This window comes from Haemorhous mexicanus, chromosome 1 (assembly GCF_027477595.1).
Source record: "Haemorhous mexicanus isolate bHaeMex1 chromosome 1, bHaeMex1.pri, whole genome shotgun sequence".
Classification (NCBI taxonomy): Eukaryota; Metazoa; Chordata; class Aves; order Passeriformes; family Fringillidae; genus Haemorhous; species Haemorhous mexicanus.
The window spans coordinates 14,537,888-14,557,988 of record NC_082341.1 but is presented as its reverse complement, the minus strand read 5'-3'; the positions used below and the strand labels follow the sequence as shown (position 1 = coordinate 14,557,988).

General features: G+C 38.3%; 1 protein-coding gene across 1 annotated transcript in view; it reads right to left on the bottom strand.

Annotated features, from left to right (window-relative positions):
• The window catches only part of ITGB1 (integrin subunit beta 1), a 43,390-nt gene that overhangs the window by 7,434 nt on the left and 15,855 nt on the right, over positions 1-20,101 (bottom strand). Inside the window, exons 2-15 of the mRNA XM_059840382.1 lie at positions 16,205-16,274; positions 15,875-15,960; positions 14,176-14,398; positions 12,053-12,223; positions 11,502-11,740; positions 10,103-10,258; positions 9,025-9,120; positions 8,182-8,271; positions 7,393-7,533; positions 7,043-7,245; positions 5,821-6,059; positions 4,129-4,351; positions 3,127-3,359; positions 878-1,044 (exon numbers count right to left, since the gene is read on the bottom strand). Coding sequence (XP_059696365.1) covers positions 878-1,044; positions 3,127-3,359; positions 4,129-4,351; positions 5,821-6,059; positions 7,043-7,245; positions 7,393-7,533; positions 8,182-8,271; positions 9,025-9,120; positions 10,103-10,258; positions 11,502-11,740; positions 12,053-12,223; positions 14,176-14,398; positions 15,875-15,960; positions 16,205-16,274 — 2,337 coding nt within the window. The remainder of the gene's footprint in view (positions 1-877; positions 1,045-3,126; positions 3,360-4,128; positions 4,352-5,820; positions 6,060-7,042; positions 7,246-7,392; positions 7,534-8,181; positions 8,272-9,024; positions 9,121-10,102; positions 10,259-11,501; positions 11,741-12,052; positions 12,224-14,175; positions 14,399-15,874; positions 15,961-16,204; positions 16,275-20,101) is intronic.

The following is a 20,101-nucleotide window of genomic DNA, read 5'->3' as shown; positions in this document are numbered from 1 at the left end:
ACATGCAAAGGGGGAAAAAAGGAAAGAAAATGAAAGGAGATACAAACTGAGACTTAGAGACCAGCTTTACGTCCATAGTTTGGATTCTTGAAATTGTTAATAGGGCTCTTGTATATTGGATTTTCTTGCTGAAGTAAAAGAAATGGTCAATGTCGAATATTTCAACAGGAAAAAAAAAAGCAACATTCTCAACTATCACTGAAAAAGAATCATGCTATGTATAAATAAAATGTTAGTAATTTTTTTTCCCCAGTATGAGATTAATCAATTTTTCTTAAATAAAACCAAAAGGCTTCTTGGGACAATTTTTTAAAAAGATAGTTTCTTATCAAGCACATGGGGGCGTTGGCTTCTACAGAACTGTAGTGAAGGGGCTCTTGATTAGCAGACTCCTGACACTGCCCAGAGGCAGCGATTCCGCAGTCCATGGAAGCCCATAGACCACAGGCTTGTTTTCCTTGCACATTTCTCTGTTGACAGAGCTGGGAAGATTTCAACAAACCAGCACCTGCCATGATTTTGTGACTTTATGGAAGTCTCCCAACTAACCCTCTGTGAGTATTTACATGAGTATGCACTCAATCAGTGCAAAATGTTCTTCTTCGCTTTCTACAGAAGTGACTCATCTTTGTAATAAACGTTTTAATCATAGGCTGTAAAGCGTGGTAGAAGTGCAAAGCTGAACTGTTCTGTCACCATCACATTTCCTCTCTGAAATGTTATTTAAACCTGAGTAACTGCTCTCTTTTCTGCCTCAAGAAACACTTCTCCGAGAGGACTGGTTATAATCTGAAACACTTTAAAGCACATGAACAAAAATCTTCTATTTTTCCTTCGCTACTGCAGCTTTTATGCATAGAAAAGCTTATTGACTCACCGTATCCCACTTGGCATTCATCTTCTCCTTTTCAAATTTAGCAAATTCTCTTCTGTCATGAATGATCATTAGTAGTTTCCAAATCAATAATAATGCAAGTCCAATAAGAACAATTCCAGCGACCACACCGGCTACAATGGGAATGATGTCAGGACCACTGGGGCACTCTGGGGAACAAAGCAAGGGAAACATGATTTTACAAAATGGTAAAGGTAATGCATATCCAGAAGCTGTTAATGTTTGATTTTGAACTGAAGCCAGTATTTTGAATATCAGATACGCCAATACTACTTTTCTTTCAAATAACATAATTTTTGAATTATGTACATCCTGTAACATTCCAGCTTATTTTTATCCTTCTAATTTGTGTTTGATCTTAGCAACAGAACAACCTGTTCTGAAGATACAGTCTACACCCTGCTAACCCCTTTAGCTAATTATTTACAATATTAAGAGTAAAATAACTAGCAACTGTATGAGAGAGCTCCAAGTCAAAGCTGTGATAGCACAAATGCCAACCAGCAGAACAGGCCCTGCACACAGAAACAGAATACCCTGACTTGGAAGGGACCCACAAGGATCATTGAGTCCAACTCCTGTCCCTGCACAGGGAAGTCCCAAGAGTCACACCCTGTGCCTGAGAACATTGTGCAAACTCTGTCAGGCTGGTGCTGTGACCACTTCCCTGGGGAGTCTGCTCCAGTGCCCAACCACCCTCTGGGTGAAGAACCTTTTCTAATATCCAGCCTAAACCTTCCACACAAAACTTCAGGCCGTTCCCTTGGGTCCTGTCACTGGTCACCACAGAGATCAGTGTGTGCCCCTCCTCTTCCCCTCACGAGGAAGCTGTAGACTGTGTTGAGATGCAAGGTGATTTAAAGTGGCTGACAGAAATAATAATCCTCCAAATTAAAATCCTACTCCACTATTAACATAAAATTCCCAATAATCACAAACTGAAGAAAGGCTTTTGCAGAGCTCAATGCACAGACTGAAGGAGTCAGAAGCAAATGAATGCAAGTCCTGTGAACAGAACAACTGTGGATAGAACACAGCTTCCCCCACACTCCCCATCTTCATAGCTGCCTCTGCAAGAGTGAGGGAAGTGGGAAGGGACACGACAGGAAGTCCTTGGGAGCCAGTAAGGAACAAGTGTCTGCTCCACAGAACACAGCTCTACTGGTCAAAGCTTGTTCCTTCAGCACTTGTATGGCACAAATTAAGGTGCCTCCTCATGTACAATGGGCTTGATTCACCTTTGAGCTGAGGCAGCAGAAGATTGCATATGAAAAGATCAGGCCTCAAAAGCATAGGGCATATATAGCTTGTCCTAGGAGAGAGAGCTCAAGTTCCTCCTCTATATTGTGGACTACTTTTGTAGAGAATTTAAAACATTCTGAATTGAAGCAGCATTTATTTCTAAGAGCCACTAGCCACTGTGTTAAGTCATGATCATCAAAATGATAAATTCTGAAAATTCCTCAAGTATATAATACAGCACTAAATCTCTAAGGTGTGCATTTTCTATCAGGCTTTTAAAAATCAGGAGACCACAAATTCCTAACGTACAGAACCATAAATTCTGCACTGTTAGATGCAATATCCAGTGATTCAAGCTAACAATACTCTTGGTAAAGAAATGGTAAATTACTGATGGAGCTATAGAATTGGTCTCACTTTTTTTTTTTTCCTATCTAAGATTGATCTATTAGGGATTAACAAAATTATTTTGGGATCTATTACTGAAGGTACTACAGTCAAGTCAAAGCAAAGGTTTTCAGCATAAAAAAATTCAAGCAGTTTGCAGCATAGTACACAACTTCATGTAGACTGATACCAAATTACCAAGAAAAGGAAAAGAAAAAAAGGAACAAAACCCCACAGACACCATTGTTTATAATAGACGCCTAGTAAAAAAAAAAAAAATCAAAAATTATCTAAATAGGACTTGCTACAGGAGAGATAAAGTAACCCAGAGTACATCAAGTGCAAACAGGAAATGTTTCAACAAATATGCATATCTGATTTACCTTTCGTTTTTAAAAAATAGAATCTGTTTCTAACAGCCCAAGGGTTTGAAAAATCTAGATCTAGGGAGACATATGTTCTTCTAAAGGCACATGCACAACTGTCAGTCAGGTAACAGGCAGCCATTTCTGAATGCATTTAACTCGCCCAAATCAACGAGAGGCACCCAACAACTGCACAAATCAACAACAAAGGAGGAACAGGCCACATCATGTTCCTACCTGGGGTCTCCACCACGTGGACATTGGCTTCACCATTTGAGTTGACAGAGTAAGTGAAGTAGAACCAGCAGTCATCCACGTCCTTCTCTTTGCAGTGGGACAGGGGGTCAGGCTGGCCGGGCTGCGGCAGCTTGTCGCGGCTCTCCACGCGCGTCATGTTGAAGTGCATACATTCCTGGGAACATGTCTCCTTCTTCTCGCCCTTATCGAAAGCTCTGCACTGAACACAGTCCCTGGGCAAGAACAAAACAGAAGCAGTGCTTCTGAATGTGTTCATGGAAGATTTCTAGTATTTAATCTCAAGAAATGTTATGAAGAAAACACAGGGGGAAAAGCTCAAGAAACCTACCCCTTCTGCCATAAGGGTTAGGAAAAAAATAAAATAAGACATGGCTTTGTACCAGTCAGAACATTTACATAACTTGAGATTAATGAAATCCCTTTTCATAAATTCCTCCTTCCCTGAATGACTGACAGGTTTCAAGGACAGAAAAAACCCCCAACTTTTTCAACACATCTACCTGGGAAATGAATACTCTCAGAGAAGGCACTGTAAGAACAGGGCACTTACAGTGGAACACGCACAGGCTAAAAAGAACAAACTCAGTTATGAGCTTTACAGTGGGGTATCACTGAATAATTCATTGAAAAAAGCAGATTGAACACGATTTTTATACTAAAAAGACCAAGTTTTTTTCGCAGCACAAAGTGAGTTGCACAGGAATCCTCTTAGCCACTAATCCTAAACATATTTCAAAGTTTTCATGCAGAAAACGCTAGGTTTCTAAAAACCTGGATTTCCAAAGGGAAGGATGCAAATTTCACTGGCCCACACAGGTCTAGGTTTAGTTATTGACTGTCAAGTTAGTAATGTCAGTAGTATTTCTTTTAAACAAAAATCTTAGCTGAAGTTTTACCTATCAAAAGCTTTGTTTTAAAAATCCTCACGTATCACAAACGCAAAATGCACAGAAGCTGGGACTTGGTTTTCTGGGTACGTACTTGTGTTCTGCACAGACACCAAGGCAAGTCTGACACATTTCACAGGTGGGGCCTTGGAATTTGGGATCTGTACAGTTACAGGTGCCACATTCACAGGTTCCTCTTCCATTGCAAATCTGCCCATTAGATGCCATACACGGTGTAGTATCCAAGGAACAATCGCAGGCGCTGCCAGTGAAGTTGGGGAAACACTCGCACACTCTGCACTTGCAGATTCCGTTTCCTGTGCAGTGAAAAGGTATTGCAATGAAATCAAGTCTAACGTAAAAACATTTGTGACAGTGAGAAATAAATGTTCACCACCTCAGCGTAGATAAAAGACAAAGAAACCATGGTGAGATAATGAAGAATGAATTAAGAGGTACAAAATAAATTTTAAATTTATACTTCTTGAAAGACTACTTGCAGGCATTTGTCCCCTTTTCCCATTCTCCTATACATCTGGATTTCTTTTCATAAACAAAATAACGACTCAGGAAGATCAGATCAAGAATAGCATAATGTGTTGACCATATCCCCTGGGTGGAGAAGCATGACAGCACTGCTTCAGTTTTCAGTTCACAATCTTGTATGCATATGATAATAAAGGTAGATATAGACTGCTACAGCTAAATTGACCACCCCTGTCTTCATATCTATCACTATACAAATGTGTAAAGCAATACTTAAAAAGATGAGGAGTGCACTAACAGAGTATTCAAAACACAGAAAAATGAAACAACTTTGGCTCCACAGCACACCAATGTTCAGTACTTCTGACCTCACATACCCAACCCAACTTCATGTTCCTTAGACTCTCTGCACAAGCAACACGATGCCTTTATACTGATCTGGATGACAAGGAAAGGTCTTTGGCTACACCCCTCCTTCTCCAATGAATGAAGTGTTTCAGTCAACACTTTCCTATCACCGTGTATTTTGGAACATCAGCACCATTGCTCCCATCCTTTGCAGAGCAATAGTGGACTCTGAACAAATCAGACAAATGAGGTATTCTCATCACTCAGAGCTTAGTGGCTTCTCTGTTTTATTTTTGCAGCACAGACAACACTGAGGTAGTAGTTATACTCCTACCAGATACTTCCACATGCAAAGCAGCAAAATAATTTAGACACTGGCTGCTGAATGTTTTTTTTAATTGCTTTTGATTTCAGGAATTAACTGTCATCAAAGTCTTGCCTGAAGTGTTTAAGGTGTTTTTCTGGATCTTGCACATTCTAGTCTTCATTTACCTTTCAGAACAGTCTCAAGCAGTTCACTGGTATCCTATCAAGCACCAAAGTCAAGCACCCACTATTACAAGTAAGCTAGCTGAGGGCATTCTCTCTTTCTATTGACACACTGCTTACATTGAGCCAGAACAACATTACAATCTCAGGACAGCTGTCTCAGCCTTCTTTACTGAAATACCTGAGGGTAATTCTGTAATAAACAGCAGAAGTCAAGTTCACTTTACGCCCTTCTTGGAGCTGTGATTGAAGGAAGGTGAAATGTGCATTAATAGACTACATGTTCAGAGGGCTGTTTTATTAATAGACAAGTGTTTGTAATCACTACATCTCTGAGTATCCTCATCTCTGTTATCAAGTGGCTTTGATCTTTTAGCTAAGCATCCCTACTCTGCTGGGTAGAGAAGACAGACTTGTGAACTGCTGACCAGCTTTGCCTACAGAAAGCTGAAGCATCGCTCACCTCCACAGATTAAACCATTTGATCGATCACAGTTGAAGTTGTCACATTCACAGTATTTGCCAGAATACACCTCATTGGTGTTCTCCCTTTTCTTGCACACACATTGTCCACAAATGCATTCTCCATTGTTGCTGCAGATTTCTGTGCTGTTCTCCCTCCTGCAGTAAGCATCCATATCCTCACTATTTACTTCATCTGTGCTACATTCACATAGTCTTCCGATACGTCCTTCATTACATCTGCAAGGTAAAAGCATGACTGAAAATGTAACCTTCACTGGAAGTCACAAAAAAAGGGCCACAAGAATGGCACAAAGAACAGCAGTAAAAGTGACTACTGTCTCAAGGGATGTTCCAACTTAACTTCAAATAAAGTTTCCAGCAGACATCTATGTACCAGTTCTCGAAGGCACTGGAGCAAACTGGACTAAGTTGCTTTTATGCTGATTGTCTTATCTGATATTCCAGGTGAGAGACTGTGTCACTCCCTCTAACTAAACTGTCACACAGTCATTATTAATCCCTCTCTCATCTGACAGAACAATAATTATTTCTCAAGTGACAACTGTTCCCTGTAGCTGCTGCTGTATTTCAATGAAAAGGTTTCCTATGAACAGCAATTAAGGAGAGTAGATGATCTTCAGAGCTGCCAAACTGAGATCTTCAGGGATCAGCACTTCTCATCATCGAGGGTAAGATACAGATGAGCAAATGGAGGCTGCTCTTGTTCCCACCAGTGATGACAGACTGTTACATGGTGTCCACCAGACACAACAGATCGTTGGGAAGCAGCTGCATTTTCAAAAACAAAAGGCTGTGCTTACCAACAGGCCTGTTCTCACCCACGTGAAACCAAGTGGACAGCAGTGACAGTGACACCAAGTATAAGAATCTTTTCTACACAGAGATGGGAAAATGTGTTCTCTTGATTTAAAAAGAACACCAAAAAGTGATCTATATCCTTTGAAGTACTGACTCAAGGCCAAATTTGAGTTCTGACTCATAAAACAATGCTGATCTAATGATCAATATTTAAGCATAGGGATTATTTGCAGAGATATGGCAGTATTTCAGAGTATCCTAAAAGAAACAGGCCTGTAACAGCAATTCTTTTTCTTTAAAAAAAGAAAAAGTAGTCAATCCAAGTAAACGCTAATTAAGGAAACAAAGATCTTGCTCATATTTCTCTTTTGCAAAAATAAAGAAAATGTCTATTTATTTACCTGCAGGCACCACATTCAAATGTTCCATTTCCTGCATGGCAGGCTGGACTATTAGGCTCTCCTTCACTTTGACACTGACACTCACAGATGAACTGGAGATTAATTTCAACTTCTTCAGTGAATCCCAGTGGTTTAATTTTAATTGTTTCATTTTGCTCTTTCTTTGGACATTCATTAGCTGTTATATTAATCTCAAATCTAACCTGCAAAAAAACCAAAAAAACAACAACAAAAAAAAGGAGTGTCATGTTACTACAAGGAGTTTTGTCTGTACTATTAAAAAGAAATCCTGTGTTGGACATTTTAAGTGCATTTTGTATTTGAGCAGCAGCATATATACTCTGAGTTACCTCATCTCCAATTGAAATGTTAGAACACTTCCTTCCATCTTCTTGTGTGTCATTCACTCCATTCTTGCAGAAAGACTTGTAACTGATTGTCACTCCTTTTGGTAGCTTAGTATTTTCCAGGATAACCTCTGAAGAAAGGGACTGAAACAGCAGTTATTACCTAACTTCAAACTGAGTTGCAGAAGTGTTCTGTTGAAGAACAGACACTATACAACTGTGCCCAGTCTAAGCACCAACCCCAGAGGCACACTGGAATCACTGAAGTTCCAATGTGCTGAGAAACACCAGCCCAGGGCTGCCCTAAGTCACACTTTGGTGATTCCTTTCCATGTCTGAACTTGTTACAAGGTCAGGACAGGTTCCCACATATGTTGGAGGCACTTGTTTACCCCACGTACTCCAAAGGAGAAGTGAGGCTCATTTACACACAAAGCAACAATGAAGAAAATATTGTGGGGCCAAACCCAGCAAAATGGTCTTTTTGCTAACAATTGGAAGGAAGGTAAAAGTGAAGAAGCTGAAGAAACAGTGTGGGATTAGGTTGTGAATCTTATTTTTTGAAAGGGAAAACGTGGATGGGTAAGTTTTCCTTGTAATGCCATTTTAAATGACTATAAGAGTGCATCTATTTACTCATCTAACCTCTTACTGCCACAGAGACTTAATGTTTACTATGGTTTTACAGCAATGGAGTGTGTTTATAGTGTAGAACACTAACTAATCCACCTTAGAGTCTCTGCTTGAAAAACTTACCAGCAAGAAAAATTAATACATAAAATCTGAACTTACATTGTATGCATCAATGATCAGCTGAATCACATTGCTGGAATTTGAAGACAATGTTCCCACTGCTGATTTTGGTATCAGATTTTTCAGTTCCTTTCAATATTGACAAAAAAGAAGGAAAAGTACAGTGTTACTAGCAAGCAGAGTATAATTTGCAGTACAAATGATGACATAATGCATTAGTGGATTAACTAGTCAAGTACTTCAGAAAACAAAGCTGTGCTGCCAGTGATGAACATAATTTTTGAGGTTATACACAGCCTTACTGTGTAAATGCACAAACTCTGCATTTGGTAAGAGAATACTAAGCCCTTCTCTTGTATGAGCTGACCACAATCTCTCTTCAACCACACTTAGAATACATTAAAAATAGGCAGGCATCATTTTCCAACAAAAATTTGAATACAGTTTAAGAAAGAACCCCAAAACCAAAAAAACAGGTTAAAAGAAGGAAAAATATGCATGTCCTTTACACAGTCATTTCCTATTGCACAATCACAACCAGCAATTTAGTTAATTTTAAACATGGGATACATAAATAGAACAAAAGAGAGAAAATATGTTCTTTCATAAGTGTGTCCCCTGAGTCAGTGTCCACACCCCCCTCAGCTATTTTGATGTAAAAACGTTCACAAAAATTAGAACTGCAAATGCATTCTCCACTCACTCATACCTATAAAGAGTAGCAAGGAGAAGGGGCACTTTCTCACTGGAAATCACACAGAGAAGAAAAAAAAGCTTAATAATAAAATATGTGGGTAGCAAAATATTACTTCCATGATCACTTCCACAATTACTTTTATTTCAAATAAGTAAATTTTAATGACTTCAGAGTAATTTCTTTACCTTATAGACTGCCTGAAACTCTTCAGTAACAGCAAAGATTGTCTGAATATTGTTCTCACTAAGTTTTTGTACCAGATGAGCAATGGAGGGATAATCCTAAAAAAGTCAAGCAAAAAATTAAATTCAAATTTGAGACATGTTGTTAGAAAATAATCAAAAAGACTCTGACATCACAAATACAAATCATCTTTAGAAACATACACAGAACTCCTAACTCTTCATGTCAGAGTTCTAAAGCAAAACAACCTCTGAAAACAAAAAGGGTAAGATTTCATATATGTCTCCTGAAGATGGATGTTTCTTGGATGTTATCAAATTCCATGCCATACAAAAGGTTAAATCCTTAATCCCAATCTCCTCAGAAAATTATCTTCAGTCCCTCCAAACCACTACTTTTTGCACTGTTTCACAAAGAAATTATGAAATAAAACTGAATTAATTGTAGGTTTTTATTGTACCATTTTCACTCCAAGTTAGGAATATATGAACACACAAACTTGGTGAAGCTTATTGTGGTTACCCCATCTGGTAATTTTTTCTCTCTGCATTTTTTGTCAGATCTCCCCTCCAATAAACCACAAAGGCAATGTTAACCATACTCTTACCATAAACTTTGCATGATAAAATTTCGGTCTTAAAAAACGATTCAAGCAGGTATTTTATAGTATTTTTCACTAGTAAACTATTCTGAAAATGAAGACTGGTGAAATGATAAAATAATGAAACAACCACCACAGTCTTCCAGTGGACATACAAGGCCAGCTTAGGAGTTGGACTCTATGACCCTCGTGCATCCCTTCCAACTCAGAATATTTTGTGATTCAGTGTAGCACACAGGACTATCAGTCATTAAAAAGGTTAAAAACCAGCAACATATATTCCCATTTCTTGAAATTTTCCAATTAAGACTAGATTAATTCTTGCACATTTGCTTTAGTTTAACTGAAGTCACTTGACGTAAACAGATACATTTTATAAGACATAGTGGTCTGAAGCTGTATCAGATGATCCAATGAGTTCTTCTGAGCTTAAGCATAATAAAATATTAATTTTCCTGGAAGATGATATAAAGACTTACGTAATAGTGGCTCATTGTGTACACATTATTTTCCAGATGACATTTCCCATCATTTGGCAGAACAATTCCACCAAGTTTACCATCTCCTGCAAAGTGGAATCCAGCATCCGTGGAAAACACTAATAGTCTTGTAACATTCCTCCAGCCAATTTGTTCCTTGGAAAAAACACAAACATACTTTTGGTATTTTGTACCAATTTATTTTAAAGCATTGGGGACCAACACTGGAGAGAGAAGTGCATGGAAAGTTAGAGACTTAGGAGAAGTCACATTGCAAAAGTGTCACCCTGGAAAACATTAATTCTTTAAACCTTGGAAACACTTGTGTTTCATTTAATGTCTGCTCCAAAATATCTGCTGCAGATTTTTCATCGAAGGCAAAAAAGATTCTTTTTGACATAGACTCTGTTCAGTTCTCAGTGGAGTATCTGAAGAGTGACAGGGTTTAGAAATGAGGCTCTTCAGTGCCAGTTCCACTCCCATGCCATGACCAGGCAGCCCCAGGACGCTCCTGTGCATCCTGGGGCTGCCTGGTCATGGCATGGGAGTGGAACTGGCACTGAAGAGTACTGAACTGCCTAGCATTACACTCTGAAGAATCATCAGGCTTTGCCAACCTAGTGCAGCACAGTGCTGGACAGAGGACTGGCCCACGAGCATCCTGGCTCACAACTGTTTAATTATGTAAATTGCCCTTTTCTATTTTTTAAAATTTATCCATGGAACTGAAGCCCTAGCTAATTTAATGAAAGAAGACCATGTAGAAGTGTCATATACTAACACAGTTACCACCAAAAAACCCTAAAAGTCTTATGATAAACACTGCACTTTGAAATCAAGACTCCAGATCATTTCAGAAAGTCTTGAATCCATTGATCAACAGCAAAAATAATATGGAAACGGAGCAATAAACTTGGATATTGCTTTTTTGGGAGTCCATTTTGTACAGGTGCATAGAACAGTCTGAAAAAATGACAGAAATGAGTAATCTTTTGGCCTTCAAAGGTAAGTAAAAAAACAGTTTTCCATCTACTTTGAGAAACTAGTAAAAGTCACAACACACCAAATTTTTGCAACCACAACAAGCCTACAGACCTGTAAAATAATCTGAGAATAACTGCTTTCTCAGGATCTCATACACTTTTAAGCAGAACCTGACTCTTTCTCTACAGCAAACTTTAAAAGCTTTGTCTCTATGTATGTGCTGTGATCACAACCTCTGTCTGGCACCTTCACATTTCCCAGTTTCATTCACTCACTGAATCTTCCTCACCTACCCTGTCTTGCTCACATGAGGTGACATATTCAAATGCCAGCCACCATAAAACACTAAGGCTGCATTCAAACAATTTCATCTAATAGAACAGTAAAAAAAAAAAAACCAACAGTACACACTTACCCCACAAACTGCAACCTGCATTATTGCATCAAATCCACCTTCGGGAGAATCTAAGTTCCCAGAAATGTGCTGTTTACCTACAAGTTCATTGAACTTGTTTCCTTCACTGGTAAGGCTGAGCACATTTTTATAGCTAAATGGACTTGTACAGTTCTGGTCCCCTGTACAAGGATTTCTGAGTTTGGCTGGTGTTGTACTTATATAAGGCATCACAGTTTTCTCCACAAAAGAGCCAAAGCCTAAGACAAGAACAATAAAATCCCTGTAAGTTGAAGAATGGAAGTCTCATTTCTATTATCACACAACAGAATTCAAATGCATTATAGCTGAACTGACATCAGAAATAGCTCTTATACTTGTTTATGTCCCATCTTCTCCACCAATGCCAAATACTTTTACACTGTTCAATGGGTCCTTTGTATTAGAACATCTGCTATAATACTGCTAAATTGAAAAAAAAAATACTCTTCATATACAATAATGTGAAGAACATCAGGAAGGAAACTTAGAAGAAAATTATTGTATTTTTAGAATAGGCAAATCTTTCTTACCAATCCGAAAGTCTGAAGTTATTTTTTCCATCTCTAACATCAGAGCTGTTCCGAGACTTTTCACATTCTCTAAATCGTCTTTCATAGAATAGGAGAGGTCCATAAGATAATAAAGGTCAATGGGGTAGTCTTCAGCTCTCTTGAATTTTAATGAAAATGTCTGAGGTTCTCCTGTTTTGGAGATTAAACAGAAACCATTAAAAATTACATAACGGCACTGGCAAGAAAAATGCCTTTCTAAGGAAAGGCTTGTAAATCCTTATGAAGGTTTTGAATTACTAAAGGTGAGTTATTAAGGTGGGCTATTTTTTTTCTCCTGTTGACTGAAATGCTTAACAACAAATTATGATTAAAAAAAATTTCAGGAAGTGTTTCTTTCAGATGTTCAACTTTGTATTTCCGAGGTACTTTATCTCCCCACAGAAAAAATACCATGGCAAAACCCAAGCTTCTTGTAATTGCTGCAGTTTCAAATCTTCACACTTGCAGTTATTGTAACAAGGTTTCTGTAAGACCTAATGGCACAAATTTTTGACATCTATTTTCATCCAAGATTACTTCAATAATTCTCAAAAGTTAAAAAACCACATTGTTTTAACAGGTTTATGAAAGAAAAATTAATTCTGTATGGAATATTGCAAGTTATTTTGCATCTACCAAGCTCAGAGCACAGAAATGGCAGTGAGAGAACAGCAAGTTAGTATTTGCTGTGATTGTAAGTCCAGACCCTGCATTTTACCTACAGAAGAATGTAGTCTCACTGATGCTGAAAGACAGGATTGCACACACATACCACACACCCCCTTTCCCAGAAACTGGAACAGTATTCCTTTGCCTAATTTAGTCCTATTGAATTAAATCAAGGATTGCCCACTCCCCTCAGTCATTGAGTTTAAATGGCAGTATTGCTGCTACTTAAGTTTGCTTAATAATTAGAAAACATTTGCTAAACATTAGCAAAATTAGTAAAGCGAGAAAAGCATTAAATGGGCAAGTCAAGCAGCTATGTAACATGGTTTTCACCAAAAAATCCCCAGACAACAAAGGGGAAAAAAGCCAGAACAAAAACCTGTTTAGATTTTCCTTTAGCTAATATTTCAAAAAGTCTGCATAGAAAGCAAGTATCTCTCTCTGCAGTTCTCAGTCCCTCAGAGAACTAATTGCAATGGAAGTGCTTACAAATATCTTTTGGGTAATTAGATTCTGGTTGTCCAGGTCCCAGCTATGTTCTGATGAAGAAACTTCTGTGTCAGCAGAGGAACAATAATTTGGTTTGAAGCAAAAAAGTTCACATTAGAAATAAACAGGAGCCATACCAAAATTGCAAAATAATTTTCATTACTTTCCTCTCTACATCATGCTGAGCCTGCTTCACATCACCTTCCAATTATTACTGCAACTACCACCAAGCAGCTGACCCCAAGTACAAGCTCTTCTTCCAGGAAAATACAAGGCAGCTGTTCAATGTGTCTACAGTACCTAAGAGCTCTCCCTGAGGACAATCTCCACTGTGCTTATTTGAGTCACTAGCCCTGTTCCTCCCCACCTCCCTCATCTGAACTAGATAAAGTTCTCTTTAGGGGCTGGAAATGGTACACAACTACTTTGTGTTTTCACTACTGTGGTTCTGTGCCCACATCTTTAGCCTCTGGAAGGTATTTTACGTAGCAATCCAAAAATTGTGCTGCATAACTACAAAACCACTTTGTTCAGACATGCAGACTTCAGGAAACAGCAGTACTTCAAGCAAAAGGAAATGCTCCAGTAACTTGATGTTTTTGCTGACTTCTCTGCTTTCATCCTACAGGCACACTGGAGAAAATTAACTACAAAATACTGAAAACAAAACAATTTTGCCTTTCTGATATATCTAACAATCCATGTTGTATCCATTTTCTCCTAAATTCTATTGGGAAAATAGAACAAGTGATAGTATCTAATCTTTCTCAAAAATCAAACAGTATTTGGAGTACCTAAACACCTGGAGCTGAACTGAATGCTATCGTTCACATTATCTGAAAAAGAGTCATTTCTGTAACAAAATGGTTACACATGCAAATCAAAAAATGCACACGTGGTGGTGACACAGAATCATCCCAAAACTGGAACGAAACTGTCCTTACCAACTCTTAGATGCAGTGATAATTTCTGTGGCTGGATCTGTGTAATGGCTTCTGGTTTCAGCTTCTCTGCAGCACCTTTCTTACGATTTGTTACTTCTCTATTTTCAAGCACCTGTTTGCTGCCTCTGGGATTCTCTATATCTTCCACAGGGCAGCCTTTACTCTTCAGTGCTGCCAAGTCATCACACCGGGCAGATGTTGGCTCTCCTTCTTGCAAAAAGTCCTAGAAAACACAGCAAAAGAGAATCACAATTACAGCTATGTGCAAGTTGTTATATTCTACCCACAACTGCTCTTTCTACAATGATCAAATCTATTTTTTCCAAAGTTCAGTAATAAAACATATGGTCTTGAAGTATATTAAATGATACTACATATATTCAATGACTACTATTTACTCCAGGAGTTTGCATCTATTTATACTTATCTGTGTATAAGATGCAAGAGTGAAAAAAAAAAATAAAGCCCAATGCCAACTCCATCAGAAGTGGGACATCTGTTTAAACTGGCTACTCTAAAAGTGACTGTGAGAGGAAAAATCTTTCATTTTCACATAGTTACCAATAATGTGAACCTACTCATACAGCCTGCTTTTACCATTCTTTCCTTTTTAATTAAGATTATATAAGTGTACCTTGGTACTCCCACAACAAAGTAATAGCTATACGCTGACAGAGCAGGGCAAAGACAGACAACTCTTATTTTGGGGAAATTCAATCTGAAAGTAACACCCATAAACAAAACTAACCCTTAATTTTGTTCTGAAAAACAAATTATCATTACATCAAAACTTAAAAAAGCTCTAACCTCAAATATAAATAAATAAGGCTTCTAATTGAGGACCTTGGCAATTCTGATTCTGCCCCCTCCCCTAAATTATGTGTATAAATAAATGTATACTAAAGCTTGTCAGTTTTTGGTGACACAGACCTCCAGAAAATCTGATAGCTCAAGGTGAAATTATAAATCAGTCAGTTTAATTAAATATTGCAAGTTTATAAGCTGGTTTGACGAATAGTAAGTAGGCAATATATAGAAATAAAAATAAATTATCATCTCCTAGCAAGACAAAAGAAAATTTCTCAGTTTCAATAACAAACCAAAGAACTATACAAAATACTTTCTTCTGTATCTAACCTGAAGAAGATATGTCAGCATACGGTGGTTATATCTTATATTTTGCAAGTTCCTGAACTTAATTTTTCTTAACACACCATTTTTGTTTCATAATGAAACAAACTAGCTGCCCACACAAACTTATCTCCTACTCCTTAGGTCTATCAACAGAAAACTAAAATTTGAAAATCTTTCTTTTAGAAGAAAAATCCCCTTCAATCTCTTTCCCTACTCCACCTACATCTGTCTAAAATTAGCTCTAACTCTAATGTCACTGGAAGACTATAATTAAGCATACTCAGATTCCACATTGGAGTAATTTTAAATAACAATGAGACGGCTTATAGGGTCTGTATACACTTAGGATTTAGAAAAGGAGAAGTAAACACATTGTGAAAAACGTTTATACTCAAATCAGAAAAATCACAGTGTTTGATTTTTAAAGTAGAAATAAGTATCGAATTGAAGAACTAGAGGAAATTACGATTAATGAAAACAGACATTTCTATATGAGTAAAGTATTTACTAAAGCTTGAAACCAAGGGAAAAAACCGAACCATAAAAAGATTTTTGCAACACTTACTGTTTTTTTACACCAGCCACAGTTTGGTCCTGCTTGTATACATTCCCCACATGACTTGGCATTTGCTTTTATGCAGTCGCTTCCACCTAGCGAGGAACACAAATCCGTCACTTCAGTTAAAAGAAGGTGTTTTACAACAACAGCATTTCACTTTGCTTCACTCTGGTTTTGTAAACTCAGTTTTAGCTACGTGTTATTAACATGAGACATGACTGACCAACTGCCATTAGCATTTGTCTAGTGAGGATGTATTTACCCACATAAATAACTGCTAAACAGATACAGTTTTAAAGCAGCAATTAACTACTGCAGTGCAATCAAGTGCCTTACCTTGCTGGGCAAATCCATTCCATATCAAGCAGCAGAGGATGCCAGCACATGTGAGCCATTTGAAATTAGTCTGGAAGACAAAACAGAAACCAAACTGGATGATTTACTCTAAAGAGTAAGCGCAAAAAAGATAATTTCATGAAGCTGTGGACATATAACTGTTTCACAGGAGACAAGGAACACAGAACAAAAGCAAATCTAACTATCTTAGTTGTACCAGCTGGACAGTTTTGCCCTAATACAAACCATGTTTGTGGGCTACACTGTATTTAGAAGACATCAAACAGGGTAGCTTCTTAAATTATTTTGAAATGCTCCTCTGCTAGGTAAACCAGCAAGCTATGAGAAATTTGAAAACACTGTTGACTTGGGAGGAAGAACCCAGACCAATTTTTTAACACCTTATAAAAAATATTTCTGCTCTGAATGTTATCAGAAAGAGATTTCTAAATAAAGCTATCACAGCCATACAGGACGGAAACCGAGCTTCTAGACTCACACCTCTGTTTTAAGATAAACACCAAAACATGTTTTGTACAAAACATTTTCTTCGCAATCTTCAAAGGGCATTTTACAGATTTGCACTTTATACAACAAACTAGAAATTTCATCTCAAAATATGCACCATAAAGCATCTCTGACAAAAAATCTACCCCTGCTTTTTCTTCTTTAGACAACAGAAAATTAATGGATACCATCCATATCAAAGAAAAAAAAAAATTGTTCCGTGCTGTAAGTATTAATGAAAGGCTAAATTTTTCTAAATTGTTTCCTACCTTAATAGCAGGTAGTCAGCCAGGGTCAGTTGCCTTTTAAATTTTGATACTATTTTAAATTATATTTCTCTTTTATTCATTATAAGAGTTCTGAGAACTTAGATGATAACGACCAGTTTCCTTGAACACCCTAAAATGCTGTTGCTAATCAAAGCCTCTCCAGTCATCCTGAAAACAAAAGTATTCTTAATAACCTTTTGTCCTAAAAAGTATCTTGCAGTATAGACAAGGAAAAGTGAATTTGGCAGAATCTCCTAAACAGAACTTGTCATTTTTCTAGAAGATGTACTGTTTTTTCATAGAAATTAGCAACAAAGTAAGCAATTCGTACAAATTAATTAGCACAGCAGTTGAGCTTTGGTTTTTGCACACTGAAACGGAGTTGTTACTTTGCACATCCAGCCAGACCTACTAGAGAAGGGATGGCTGCTCCAAAATCTGCTGGGGAAAATTTCAAACAGAAGCCAACCCTTTGCTAACAAATTGTATCCAACAACAGTATTAGATGGCTCATATTTTTCTGATAAATCACTTTGGCTCACTTTTCAGTGGATGCTATGGTGAGAGGACAGGCAGTGGAGTTTAGACACAGCAGAATTAAGAGAATATGCTGTTGAACTACTTCGACAAATGTTATGCAAAAGCACAAAAGAAATTAGTGGTTAAAAAAGGAGGAAAAAATTGAACTGTGAATTATACCTTACTTAACTTTTGAACGCCACTTTCTGCATATACACAACTTGAATATCTCTCTGCACACTGCTGCAAGTAACCAGTCCTTCAGTCACAAAAACTCCCTCCCAGGAACACTCTGAGTCCCTTTATAAGCAATCACCTAAATTCAACTTGTCCAACTGCAAACCTTGATCAGAGGGGAATGGAGATCCAAGGAATGCGAGCAGGTGGAAGACAGATGAAGGGACTGAACCAAGGCTTGAAAAGACAGTGGTTACATGGTTAGGATCTCACCCACCATACCAGGAGTCTGGACAGCAAGTCCTTACCAGGATGCTCAACTTTCAGGCTCTTCTTTCCTGATTTTATGGTAGGTACGCTGTGTTCAGCAAACCTTGCTTCCCTCAAGTGAAAGGATATTTTGTTACTCAAGAAGCAGTTTTGCTTTTAGTGCAACCCAAAATGAGGTGGGCTGTTCAGTAAGAAAAAAGCCAAGCTGCTGGCACAAGGTGAGCACCATCTTTTCTGACAGCCTAGACAAGAAAATTACAAACATCTCACCTTTTTAGGGCAGACTAAGAGTGGATGCACAGCAAGTCCACACAGATTATAAAAATAAGTCAGCAAAGATGTGACACAGTGCTAAAGCTATGATCAAGACCGTTTGGAAGAGAAACGTTCCAGTGGAAGCGCATCCGCATGATGAATGCAGTTCTGGGCACGGAGTCCCGATAAAGCTAACAAGGAAAATGTCCTTTCCCATATATGGCCGTGCCAATGCCTCTCCGGAGCGGCTCGCTTCCTCTGCCTCCCCAGCCGAACAGCTTTTCCAGCTGCCGAGCTGGGAAGCGCCAGCACAGATCTGCTGACTGGATTCAGCTCTGACTGCTGTCCTGTGCAAGCGAAGCCATGCACGCCCCCGTCCTCCCACCGGCCGCTGCAGCGCCGAATGCACTCCCTGCAAGTCCCAGCCAGCAGCGGGAACTGCCCTCCTGCAGATTTTTCCATTGAGGGAATAAATCCAAACAAATAACTCCGAGTACACTGGCTGGCCAAAGGAAGCCTTTGGGAACCTGTGGTGGAGCTCCAACTAAATGTCGTGTCAGTATTCAACCCGAGGTGACGGCAACTGAATAAAACCCCAGTTGTTACAATGAATTAATATTTTTATGCAACATTTAACTATTTTCTATTATACTTGTTCTCCCCTTTACAAAGCCTTGAAAAAAATTCCAGAATCCTTGAAAAAGTGGGTTTTTTTCTCCCTGAAAAAAAAAGCAACTCAAAGCCAAGAGACTGAAATCTCTAATACTGTATCACCACTTGGATCCTTTCTAAAAGGTTGCAAATGGTGTGCTGCTGATAAACTGATTTTAAAATTATTTCCGCACATTTGTGAACAATACTCTATTTTTGTTAAATATTTTAGGAAAACAAACATGGACATGACCTTAAATGTTTAGATTCAATGCTTTCCAAGCTGGTTTGTTTTTATTGTCTTGACAAACTGTAATGCTTGAAGAAAATTTTTTATTTATAAAATCAACTTCAATGGAAATTTCTGGAGCTTTTAATTTGAAATGAGAGACTCATTACGTGACAACATAAAGAAGGAAGGATTATTTCTCCATAGAATTTTGAATTTGTAAATTAAGTATTTAGAACCTTCACATTCTGCTAATCACCAAACTATTCAGAAATTAACCACTCCACAGTACTGAAGTCTTTTTAAGCTTATTTATTAGAATGGCAATAGCATCCCTACAGAAAATTAACTGGGCAAATAGGATCAAGGAAGAATGGTAAGAGTCATACACACATTTATTCCTTTGAAATTAAATACTGATGGCTATGCTGCTCTCCTCTCATCACTCTCCAGCTCAGCACTGCCACAGGCCATAGTTTATTCAGATATTAAGGTAATATTAACAATGACGTGTTGGGTTCCTGCAGTATTACTCCCTTCAGCTGAGGTGCTCATCTCACCCAGTAATGCAGAATCCACCAAGCTGATGGCAAGCACAGGAAAACACTCCATGGCATCTGCCCCTACTGCATTCTGAACTGCGCCTTACTGCAAAGCTTTCCACTGAAACAGGCAACCAGACCATGGGGGGAACATTTCAGTGTGCAGTAAGAGCTGAGGTGTGATGCAGACAGCACCTTTTTAAAGCAGTATCCAGACAGCCAACTGACTCATATCCCCACACACCACTTTAATTGCACTTATAAACCTAGATATGAATACACAACTCACACTTTTGGACTCGCACTCATGCTTCCCTCAGCCAGACACTTCTTAGCATGAGCTGTATTTTCATGGGTTTAAATCTTGGTTCAGAAATGCCACACAGAATTGACTCCTCCTGGAGCTGATGCTACGTTTACAGCCACTTTCATGTAGTGCAAGGATGGAAAGTCACTGAAGAGAGCTGCTCCATTCTCC